This window comes from Lepisosteus platostomus, chromosome 2, assembly GCF_059453375.1.
Source record: "Lepisosteus platostomus isolate fLepPlt1 chromosome 2, fLepPlt1.hap1, whole genome shotgun sequence".
In the NCBI taxonomy this organism is placed as follows: Eukaryota; Metazoa; Chordata; class Actinopteri; order Semionotiformes; family Lepisosteidae; genus Lepisosteus; species Lepisosteus platostomus.
In genome coordinates, this window is record NC_142612.1 from 66,934,526 (window position 1) to 66,946,800 (window position 12,275).

General features: G+C 40.1%; 1 protein-coding gene across 2 annotated transcripts; it reads left to right on the forward strand.

Annotated features, from left to right (window-relative positions):
* The first annotated feature begins 4,618 nt into the window (after nt 1–4,618).
* On the forward strand, nt 4,619–12,013 carry LOC148676842 (eukaryotic translation initiation factor 5A-1). 2 transcript variants are annotated; one of them, XM_088614205.1, is made up of 5 exons: nt 4,619–4,640; nt 7,994–8,182; nt 8,817–8,921; nt 9,790–9,921; nt 11,058–12,013. In XM_088614205.1, the coding sequence occupies exons 2-5, from the start codon at nt 8,015–8,017 to the stop codon at nt 11,118–11,120; spliced, it is 468 nt and encodes a 155-aa protein (XP_088470331.1). In that variant the 5' UTR covers nt 4,619–4,640; nt 7,994–8,014; the 3' UTR covers nt 11,121–12,013. The 2 variants fall into 2 exon arrangements, with proteins under 2 accessions (XP_088470331.1, XP_088470341.1); XM_088614215.1 differs by lacking the exon at nt 4,619–4,640 and adding an exon at nt 6,223–6,244.
* The last annotated feature ends 262 nt before the right edge of the window (nt 12,014–12,275 follow it).

Below are 12,275 nucleotides of genomic sequence, written 5' to 3' on the forward strand. Positions count from 1 at the left end.
AAGACACATACCAGTTAAGCATCTGTAATGCACATACAGTAAGGACCAGTTATTCTCCTTACCATTTATTGAAATCAATCCATCCTTCCCTTTTCTAGCATCTTAGTCCAATTCAGGTTCATGGGGTAGCCGGTGCCGAACCTGGCAAGCAACGGGCACAAGGCAGGGAACACCAGTCTGTCCCAGATTGATGTTGATGACGATGATGAGGATGATGATGCTTGTGATTGATTGATTGATTGATTGATTGATCGATCGGTGTACAGTGTGTAGCAAAAGCATTAGCAGGCCCTGCACACACAGGAAGACAGGGAAGAAAGCAAGAAAGAGATGGAGGAGCCAGTGGACAGCTTCAGCTACACTCCCAGCTTGTTTTGTCGCAGCCTTGAGAATAATGAAAGCGTACTGTAGCTCAGCTGGAATATCTGCTGTGTTTGAGGCAATGTCTTCAAATTTCTACAAGCAAGTCTGTTTCGGTATTACAAACTGTCCCAGAGTATAGTAAGACTTTTTTTTCCCCACGCAAGAATTTTCTAATGATGCAATGTAAGAGGAAGAAAAGAATTATCATTCAGAAGGGGCAGACATGAGCTGACTGATCAGGCTCTGAAACATTATAGGCATACACCTTGCGAGCTAATGGAAGGCACAGAGGCTGACGTGGCTGATTGTGAAAACCTGTCAAAATGTTTGACTGTTTCCCAGTCAGGTGAGAATCTTGACATTCCTAGATGAAATTCTCATAATTTGCATAACCTTGGACCAACCCTTGAGGCTTTAGTTATGATTGTTAGTTATGCGTTTATCTTGTTCCCATAGATGCTGAAACAGATGAAAAGTGACCATTTTCCCCTCCATCTGGCGCCAAGGCATAGGGGAATTGTTATATAACCAGTTTCTAAATGTTTTTGATCTTAAAAGCTCAGACATAAACAGTATCTTTACACAAAGGAAGCAAACCTGTCAAAGCTTTCAGACACAGAAGAACAGTGAGACATGTGGGCTTTTGCTATTCTGTAATTCTGTATTTTGGATATGAATTAATAACAAGCATAAAAAAGATCATTTAGTTGCTCAAACTTATTTATTTTAATTTTAAATACTACTTATTGTAAGGTGTAGCTTTGACCATTTCTGTTGATCCAGACTAATAATGTACTGTATTTAACCTTAATACAATGTGTTCTCAATCAGAGTGTGTTTTGTGGGTTTATTGTAAAATATGAAAAGGAATCACATAAAACTATCTAGTCAAGAATGCTTAAAAAAACATATTGGACTGTGAGATTAAGAAACATTGCCATTGCATATTTAGAAATTGCAGTTTTAAAAATACTGTTTATATTAATAAAAAGTTATTGAATTCCTGCTGCTTGTTCCCAGTCACTTTAATTAATGTATTGTTGCATAAACATCAGTATTGTTAAGGGCTGTTTTTGTTCAGACTAGGATATCAGAAGAGTGGGTAGATGTTTATCTTAAAATTATTAACCTAAGGTTAATCAGACCTTAGTAGGTACAGTATGCTTGTTTAGAAGCTTCAGTAAGAGCATCAGTGAAGAATAAACACAATTCCATTTGATATTATTACACGATAATATAATGAATATACTGTATTTGCAGTATTTATAGTACACACTGAAAACAAACTAAAAAGGTAAAGTGAAAATGAATTAAATAGGACATTACAATCAAGTGAAAATGTAATTAAGTAGAAAATTACAATCAGGTATTTCAGTGGTATTTTGTGAACAATCTTGGGATATATTTTAATTAATTCATAGGACAGGTTTCGATATTTTCAGTTGTGTCAACAGTAATAGGATTTTTGAGAACAGAATTCTCTTAATATTTTAAGAGTTCTAAAAAACTGATATCAGAAGGTAGGAGTTCTGCAGCACCTAGCAACTTGTAGCCAGAGGAGAATTTGAACTTCAGCAACCAACTGTTTGGACAAATAAAAAGGAGGACTTTATACTGGTATCTGTTAATTTTTAACTGGTTGGAAAATGACTTGTAAACATATTTTTCAGCTCTGGACTCTAATTTTGTATCTAAAAGCCTGACAAGACTGTACTTTATGTTAATGGAGTGTATTTACTGAACTTTATGTTTCATTTTAAAGTGTCTGACTCCCTCAAATTAGAATACAGTACCATATTATTAAATTCCAAATCTGTGAGCTGATGATTCACCGGAAACTGAAAAGCTGAAAGGCATGCACAATCCACACTTGCCAGCGATTGCCTCATCACCTGAAGAGAACTGTGTGTGAAAAAAACATCAAACTGAGGAACAGTGCAACCTCATCAGAAAGTATTCAGTCAGATTGAGACACTGCAAGTCTACAACTGTAGAAGTGTTAAATCTGTTAAGAAACAAAAACAAACCTCTCACTTTTTACAGACTGGAAAACAGTAACATTAAGAATATTGCATGCTTTTCAGAAACAAGAAACAAAAAGTAACAGAAAACAAAGGCAGTTAGCAACGGTTGATGCTATAAACATCCCCCCCACGAGGCAGAAAAACCTCAATTTCATCTCAAAACATCCCAAAAGAGAATGCAAGCACAGAACTTGACGTTTCAGGTGCATGCTTTTAAATCAATCTCTGCCAAATTCTTAGCTGCGCATTTTTAAATAACATACTTGTTCTTTTAACAGTTTAAGGTTTTTCATGTTTTGGACTTGAAAACTACGTCAATTAATAAAATTCTAAACCCTGCTTCTCTTCAACAGCAAGGTAGAGAAAATAAAGGCAGCTCAACTGAGAACACGAGAATGACGCATCTTTCACACATTCAAGGGGTCTGTTATTAAAATGGCTTCCGTATGGTCCTTTTTAACATAGTCTGGCTCACAGTCACCAAAACACCTCCGCACCGCCCTCTAGGGGTGCAAGTAAATTCTGCAACCTTGGACAACGAATCAAGGGGGAAATTAAGATGATTCTCAGAATCACTGATTAAATCTGTAGGAAAGGCGATACGATTGTATTGATAGAAGTATCTTACTAAAATCATAATGATTTTACTACAATACAAAATGTGCTACATGTTTATGAAGTGTTGGAGAAAGTTTGTAGAAGTTATCCATTCATGCTGTAAATGTTTCTAACCACTTCTTCCAATTCAGGATGAAGGGAGAGCTGGAGCCTATACCAGCGCACAACGGGCACAAGGCAGGGTGCACCCAGAGGACAATTCATCTACCAGTATGTTTTTGAACTCTTAGAGGACACAAGAGCACCTAGATGAAACCCACAAAACCTCCACACACTTAGTACCCGAGACCCAGATTTGAACCCAGGGCCCCAGCGCTGCAAGGTGTCAGTTTACCACTGTGCTGCCCGGAACTAATCTATTACAATTCAAAAGTTATCTGCGCAAGCAACAACTTTTTAAAGTTAAGAAGTTATGGAAATACAGTATCATTTTAAAATGCACCAGTTATTGTAATGTCCGAAATGCATGTATACTCACTAAATAAAGTCATGCATTACTAAGGTAATTTCTCCAGTTTATTCATTCTAAAAAGTGACCTCTTAGACACTTGGAACTGTAATAGATTATGTTTAAAAGTAACTTTTCCCACCATTTAAGGACATGTATGCATAAAGATGAAATATTTTTTTACAGTATATAGAGAGATTATGTACTGCGTGAATATTACAAGGAATTGCTGTGATGTGCGTTTGTCAAGAAACGCTGATGCAAAGTAAGCTAGGTCATTTAAATGTACATATTCGTCGGGTTCAGCTTTCAACTCACAACTTAATAGATATAAAATATATATTTTTCAGAAAATTGTCAGCATTCTTTTGCTCAATATATTATAATACTTTCTTTCTTTAATGACCTTGGAGATATGACGAGAATTGATAAGATACAGCCTTATCAGTAAGACTGCGAATTTAAAAGCTTACTACATTTAGGTATTGTGCAAATATTGATTTGAGTGCAGTGCCATCTATTGGACACATTGCGCATTACTGACAACCTAGAAGTACACGAAAGCTGCAGCGGAGTGATTAGTCTTGTTTACAGTGTCAATATGCTGTCCTAGAATTTGCTGCTGCTTATGAGGTTAACTGGTGTTAGAAGCCGGGTCATTAGCAATTTGTGAACATGCCATACCCATGTCATAAGCAATGCATTTTGTCACGCAGTAAGATTTAAAAATAATGATCAGCCATTACGCATTCTGCGCCGCTCTTGTTAAAAAAACATACTGCTTTCATAAAAAAATATGATAATTCCCTGTTTTCATCTCGTGCAGATTTACACGGTGAGAACATAAGAAGCCGTATAATTACAACGATCGTTTTATTATTTCCTTAAGGAGTTTGCCTATTTCCCAACTTCTTTTGTTGATTAACGGACCTGTACGCAGGGCCTAGGAAAGACCGCATCTTTATAAACGAAATGGCCTTTGCAGACGTTTTGATTATAGTAATAACAATACAATGGAAATGTAATACTCCTGTCTCTCAGAAAAGTTTGTATTGCCCTGAGGTAGGTGGAATGTGCACAACACTTCATAGACAACTATTGCGACGCTCCCTGAGGGCTCAGTAGTTGGAAAAGAGCACAAGAGTTAACAAAGTGCCTCAGTGCTCATCAGATTTTACATAAACATGGTAAGTGTATTTTATAATATAAACGTACATAGATTAATAACCTTTTCATCTATGTAAAGTATTCAATTGCTTTAAAAAGGAGTGCGCAGCTGAACGAGTTACATGAGTCCGAACGGCTTCCTCTCTCTATAACCTTTCTTTATTATATGATTTCACTCATATAATGGTTTATTGACCAGCGCGCAGCTCTTACGCTGTTAAGAGTTAGCTAAAAGGCTAATTTACATATGTAGTTTATTGTATTTTTTTAAAGCATATTCCACAAATGGTTCTGTGTAATATTCTTAGTCTTATCTTTTTCTTTATAGACTTCGGTTTTGGTATGTGAAGACAACAATGCAAAATATAAATATTAGACCAGAATACACGGGCAATTGAAACACTAAAAGGTGCTGCTTTTTCTTGTTTCTAAGTATTAAATCATTAATAAATAATTCCAGTAAAGATTGCTCCTGACCTCAAAGCCTCAAAGTGTCTGTTTCCGAATTTAAATTACTTTTCTCGAATTGTATGAAATCGATTAAAATGTTATTAATGAGTGAAGATATCATCATGCGCTGCCTCTATATATGCCTGGATGAATAAAAGCCTCACTGAGGATTTTCCACAAAATTTGGTATTTTTCCATCTTCATCCAACTTGCAACCTGTTCCATATCATGTCGTGGTTTTGTTTTCTTGTTCTTTGGAATCGGTGACCCGTTGTCAATATCCTGTTTTATTGTCGTTTCAAACTCTTCAGTTTTACAGTTGTTTTGCAGACCTACCTGTTTTCTCATTCGATTTTCTCACTTTTGTTTTTCTACGAATACAGGTGTACGGTACGTGCTGGTTTCCATTTAATAAAACACCCTGCTGTATATAGTAAAACGTATATTGTTCCACTGTCAAAGAGAGGGTGTTCAAATTCATAGTAACAAAGGTGAACTGGGCTGAACTACACACAATACAATAGTATTTCTAATGGTAGCATATAATTCTTGGTCGGAACGGGGGTTTGTGTCAAACAGCAGTCTGGGCGATTCTTGCTCACAGCCTGTCCAGGGCCGTCTCACGAAGTGTAACATTCTCACATCCTATCCGGCCACTCTAAATGTGTAAAATTAGACATTTTTTAACTTGTGAAAAAATAACGCTTTTTTACAGTTAGTCAAATCCGGCTATAATAACCCGAAGATCTGCATTTGTGTGTATAATTTGTTAGCCACATGTATATACAATTATGATCACATTCAGCTTGGTTTTGTGTTTAAATTGGGTGTCCATCCTGAGATGGACTTCTTTCAGTGTGGTCCAACAACCAGAAAAAGGTTCAAAAGCTTTTCAGAAAAATAAACCCTTCAAAATAGATCATCCTTTTTTCCTCTCAGTGCGTTATAAACACGATTGACGTGACTGAAATAAACTCACTACCAAGAGCGAGGCCCCTCAGCCTCCTCCCCCCTCCCCTCCCGACTGGAGGGGTATTGTCCTGACGTCACAGGCGGCATTTAAACCGGAAGCTGCGGGGTGTCTGGGAAATTCTTTGCTGATCCCGCCCCCCCGCGAGGTTGCCGCAGTAAAATTGGGCGCGCCTGCGCAGTCACGTTCCCTTTTTGTTGGAAGGTAAGGGCTGGCATGGCATGCGCTCCTCTCCGCAGTAAAAATTAAAAGAAACTTTTAGCCCCTTTTGACTGCGATTTGGTGAAGTAGAGTCCCTTAGCCGAGCCTAGGCAAGCCTGGAGCGAGGCGGCGAGGGTAGGACGTGGAGTATTTGGTAGCGGCGCGGCTGCACGGCGGTAGGGTGTGGATTCGGTTTAATTTCTCCTGGCTGCCTCGGATGAAAAGGAGAGGCATGAGGCCCTGGCGCGCATTCGCCCTCAAGCACACGGGCTCACGCCGAAAAAAGGCAGCACAGGCTCGGCTGCCTTCTCAACGTGTTGTCGGGCTGCGGGAAGTCCTTCGGTGCTGAAGTTCGGGGTTAGCCGCGTTGACGTTTCGAGACGGCGCTTGCTCCGTCGCGCCCGGGAGTCAATGAAAGAGTGGTTTCGGAGCGGTGGGGGGGTCCCTGCCTGACCCGTATGTTTCATGCTGCACGAATGTGCCGTGTTGGCTCGCTCTTCCCGCGGCGTTAAGCGAAGAATCGTTGTTGCTTTTACATGGGGAGTTTTTTTTTGTGTTGTGTGTGTGTGAGAGAGAGATTTCTGGTCTTACGTGTGTTACAGTTTAAAAAACCGGGGGTACAGGGCGAGGAGAAGGGGGCTAGGCATGCAGCGCCATTTTCCACTACCAACCGCGGCTTAAACTTCCATCAAAGTTTGTTTCACAACCGTAGACCGTGCGGTGGCGGATATTCCTCGTTTTCCGAGGATTGTACCGGGCTAGTTGAAATCGGAGCGGACTTACGGGGTGGCTTTTGGCCTAGCTGCATGCTTCCATTAATCTGACTTTGGGCGTACCGTCAGAAATTTTTATTTTGGGCTGGTGCATGGCTCGGTTTGTCCGGGGTCTTTGCCGATGGCAAGACTTTCACGGGCGACTGCGACGAGGCCGGCCGGTGGGCCTCCCCGTGAGAGTGTGGTCTGGATACCATGATGCTGCAGGTTAGCAGCTAGCGGGTGAAACTTCAGTTTCCGCTTCCCGATCGAAGCACGGCCAAACAGAGACACGTGGACAGGGCGTGGGGTTGCGCCGGGAGATTGATCAGGGGGGCGGCGGTGCCCGAGTCGGGCAGTTTTCAATCACGACCTCGTGTCTGCTGCTCTTGAAAACTTCGGGATGGTTTTCTTCCTCCGGCCTTAACGCCCCTTCCGCCCCCGGTGTTAGTTTCCCAGACGCCGATCTCTCTTTGGTCTCCCGTGTTGGTTGGGCTCATCGAGCAGCGCTTTCCCTCTGACCCCGGCCCTCCTTAGTTTGGCGTCCCTGTTTTTATTTGCGTTGTCGTAGTTTCGGTGTTTTTCTTCTAAATTATTTTGGTTCCGCCCAATCGTAGGCTGATGCTTTGAACGTAACAATATCCATATAACGACGTGCCAAGGCGGTTGCGATGTTATTCAGGGTATACAGATGTATCATATGGAATACGGTTTAGCGCGTATTCCGTGTTTCCAATCTAACAAAACGAGGCAGCCACGCAGGCTGTTGAATATTGCTGAGTATTTTGTCATGTGCTTAGACACTTGTTGCTCATTGCGGCTTCACCAATGTATTGTAAGAGTCATCCCCTTGGATTTTGCACAGAGGGTTGAAGCATTTTGTAAATTAAACTCGTTTAACGTTGAGACGTAGATGGCAACACATTTGCCGAGGGTGGCAGGAAATTAATCTTCAAGCAGTTGTGATCTCTGATGTGGTGATGCTTGCGTCTCTTTCCAGTACCCCTAGAATCAAACCACCATGGCCGATCCCGATATTGATTTCACAAGTGGTGATGCTGGGGCTTCCTCCACCATCCCCATGCAGTGCAGTGCTCTGCGCAAGAACGGGTTTGTGGTGCTGAAAGGACGTCCCTGCAAGATTGTGGAAATGTCAACTTCCAAGACTGGCAAGCACGGCCATGCCAAGGTAATCCGTCATACTCTTGCTGCGTGCCTTGAAACTGCAGCAGGCACAGTGTAACCAATTGCTTTCTGGGTTGAGACCATCGGCATGTCTTTATTCCTCTTCCAGTGTTTTCCTAATCAGCCCCATCAACCTGTAACAGTTACAGACGCTAAAGCTTTAATCGGTTTAATCCTCTCTTGCGCCTTTGTGTTATTTTGGTTTTGTGCAGTTATGCAACTTGTCCTGTGTAATTGTACAAATTCTTGTGATGCGTGCAATTTGAGTTTGTTTTTTTTAAAGGAGAGATTTCTTCGAGCTAGGTCTGCTCCATTTTTGCATCATGGTGTTTTTTTTTGTGTGCTTCTGTTGTCATTTGCGACTTGGATCAAATTAGAGGGAGCTGATGGAAAGTAGTAATAGGTTTTTATATTAAATATTAATATTGGGTGCCACCTTGGCCGGATATGGTTCAAGTATGAAGCTGCATCAGTACAAAAGATGGTTTGTCTGTTAATTCTTATCCTGACTCCTAAAGAATGCTTCGCAGCGAAAATATTTTCTTTCTACGTTACTGCATTTAAATTAACCTTTACTTTTCCTAACAGTGAATATAGTAGATTAATGGAAAAACTTAATCATTGCTGTTCTCATATAGGTTCACATGATTGGAATCGACATATTTACTGGCAAGAAATATGAAGATATCTGTCCATCTACCCACAACATGGATGTCCCTAACATCAAGAGAAATGACTTTCAGGTGAGCCTGTTACATGGCTAATAAATGGCATCTAGTTAATAGCTTGGCAGTACCTAATGTTATTTTTTGTGCTGTAACAGATAAGCCTTTGCCAAGTATACCAATGACCTTTGGCTGGGTTTCAGCACTGTGCCTAAAATGGTGGCATTTGGTTGTTGTTTTTATAGTTATGCTGGTAATTTAGCTAGAATCATTTTTGTGCAAGAAGAATGGAAATTAAAAGCAGGCGAATAGACATCTTTTCTCAATCTTGTTGATTGGCAGGTTGTCAAAATTGGGTTTTAAATGCATTTCCATGTATGAGAAATCCGAAATTTGTAGGGATCCCCCTTAGTGAAACTGTTTTTGTGCAAGATTAATAGATCAGAAAAAGCCCAGGGTCAATGAAGATTTGTGCTGCAGCGTGTAGCACATCAAAAGATTCAAAGCTGTGTAAAGTGAGAGGAAAATACTTTTTCTAGATTGGTTTTGTACCTGAATGAGTTGCTTCCTCAGTTTAAAACCTAACTCCATTTTAATCCCCTTTTACACCTTTGTGGTATTTTGGTTCTGTACATTTATAGGTACTATTGTACAACTTGTCCTGCAGGAGATGAGGTTAGGTTTTTTTTTGCAAACTAATGTCTTTGCTTCCGTGTTTTTAATTAGTCTTTGTGTCCGTTTCTGGCTCAGCTCTGCTGCTCACAACACAACCTGCTGACTCCTAAGAGCTGTCAGTAGAGAGAATGTTCACTTCAAAGATTTAGACATTGTGTACTGTTTTCTTTCAATTGCTAAATAAGCAGGGTAAAGAGGCAAATTCTGGCAAATCAGACCTCTGGGAGAGCATTTTAAGTGCTGTGTTCTTAGATCTCCTTTTCCTTTACAGCTGATTGGCATTACAGATGGCTTCCTTTCCCTGCTGATGGACAATGGTGAAGTCCGTGAGGATCTCAGACTGCCAGAGGGTGACCTGGGCAAAGAAATTGAAAGCAAATATGAAGCCGGTGAAGAGATGCTGGTAAGGTGTAGTTTTAGCCCAGGGTCAATGTGCTGTAGTTTAAGTGACCTCATTAAAGTTGCATGATGTACTCTTGTACATTTTAAAAATGGCAATGTTAGTGCCATATTTAGAAAGAAATATCTCACCGGTTGACTTAATGCTGAGATCACTCGTTGAAGGCTTTATAATGTTAAGAAAATATCTTCGCTTGTTGTGTATGAGAAGGCGGGAGTCTTCTCATCCCTGAGGTAGGTGCCACAGCTGAATAACTTTTGAACAGAGATGAACAAGGTGCATTTTCTGTAGGTAGAATGGTATAGAGCGATTTCCATCTTTCTAGTTGTTTATATACACAATGAATTGTAGCTTTGCAAACTTTAGTACCGACAGTACAAGTAAAGGGTTTATTCCATGCTGAAAAGAGGAGAGAGAAAACGCGTTTTGGTTGTGAAGCCTTCTTCAGGTGCATGACGCCCACCTGAAGTACTGAACTTAAACCATTTAGCCGTTGCTTTGCCCTGAATGAGTTACTAAAGTTTAAACTGACTAACCCTGAATAAAATTTAAGAGCACCAAATGTAAGCTTTATAATGTTTAACCATTTGGTTAGCAAATGTCTTTCTTGTATTTTTTAGTAACCCAGCAAAGTGAACTTCTGAGTAATATTAGCTAGGTAGTTGGCTTCACGTTCACAAGATTCTGGCCATGCCACACACAGGAAGTGTGTAGTTGAGAACCTTGGATCTTGTAAAACCTAAATCTTTCATTAAGATTTTGTATATACCACCGGTAATTTAAAGAATAGCGGTTGGTTACAATTTTTGTAGACTAAACTGCTCTTAACATTTCTTTGGATGTTTGTAAAGCTGATATCCTAAAACAGGATACTAGTTTCTTCATTCTCCAGTTACTTTTATTTGTGTTTTTGCAGGCAATAATGACTTGGATTGTTCCTGCCCCCCATGTTTAAGTATTCACTTTCTGGGTTACTGTTGGGTTTTCTGTGACTTGTGAATTTAAGGGTTTCAAAAGCTGTCGATCTTTTTTTAAGGTGAAGAGCACCGGGGTAAATTGCTCAATGCAATGGATGGACATCTTCCTACTATAGGGCAAATGTTGATTGGGAAGTTAATTGTTTTCTTTTCCTCCTCCAGATCTCAGTGCTGTCAGCTATGGGAGAAGAATCTGCTGTTGCCATCAAGCCCATGACCAAGTAAATAGGAAGAGACTGGCTGCTCAGGCTGAGACCTACCACAAATCTTAAATTTTGGTTCTAATTGTCACCAAAGCTATGGCCTTCACAAACAACCTCAATTGTTTTCAGTTCTTTTTTTCCAAAACCGTGCTGGACTTTTACAACTATCTTGTAGGCTGATTGGCATTGTGCCAGATCACTGAGGTTTTGTTTTCTTTTTTTTTAAAACAAAATTACGTTTTTTGCCTTCTAGGTGTCAGTCTTACCATTTACATTCCTAAATGTTTAAAATTATGGGATCCAATTTTGTAATCTGATTAGGATTTTTTTAGTGTATTTGGTGTGCATTCTTCCCCTCAGGTGAAGTATGAATTTTGAATTATACAAAGATGTTTTATGACGGATGCCCAGAATGACTTCCCGCCCCCCCTCTCTGGAGGCTGTACTGTTATCAACATACAAAGTGTTGGTACCACCTTATGTTGGTGCGGAGATGTTAATGCCCTAGAGCTGATGCATCTTGAGAGAATTTCTGGATATCGGTAGTTAGCACTTAAGAGCAGGCCTTGGGTACAACCACACTTTTATACCCTACAAAACAAACTTCAGTGATTTATTTTTTTCCTTAATGCCAGTCTGCCTTAACTTGCAGCCAAGTAAGACCTGGTGGCCATGCGCAGTTATTACCTCCGTAAAAAAATGCCAACTTGTTGGCAGTCATTGGCAACTTTAATAAAAACAGTGTCAAAGCCTGTACATGTCTCAACTAGGTAGGCTTTTTTGAATGTTGTGCTGACGCCTTGTGGCGTGATAGAGGGACTCTACCTGGGGGAGTGGTGTTAAGTTACAAATCTTTTTCACTCGAGGCCTTTGTCACCAGACTGGAGTTAAAAAAATAAAAATAAAAAAACAGAAGCTTTTCAGTTCTTTATTTCTTTTATTGTATTTATCCTGCAGTGATATTAAAATGAGTGAAGTATTCCTCCCCACCACCTCCAGCCTGTCTTTTTTTTCTGCCCAGAATTGTATGTAAGCATGCCGGCTGTCATTCCATTTTTGGTTTGCATGCATTAATAGGGACCTTAATTTGAATGTTTATTAGAGCCTGTTATGACACATAGGCTTTATCATTCCAGGAAAGCTCCTTAGGTTTTTTTTTTAATTAGGGGACTGTGGG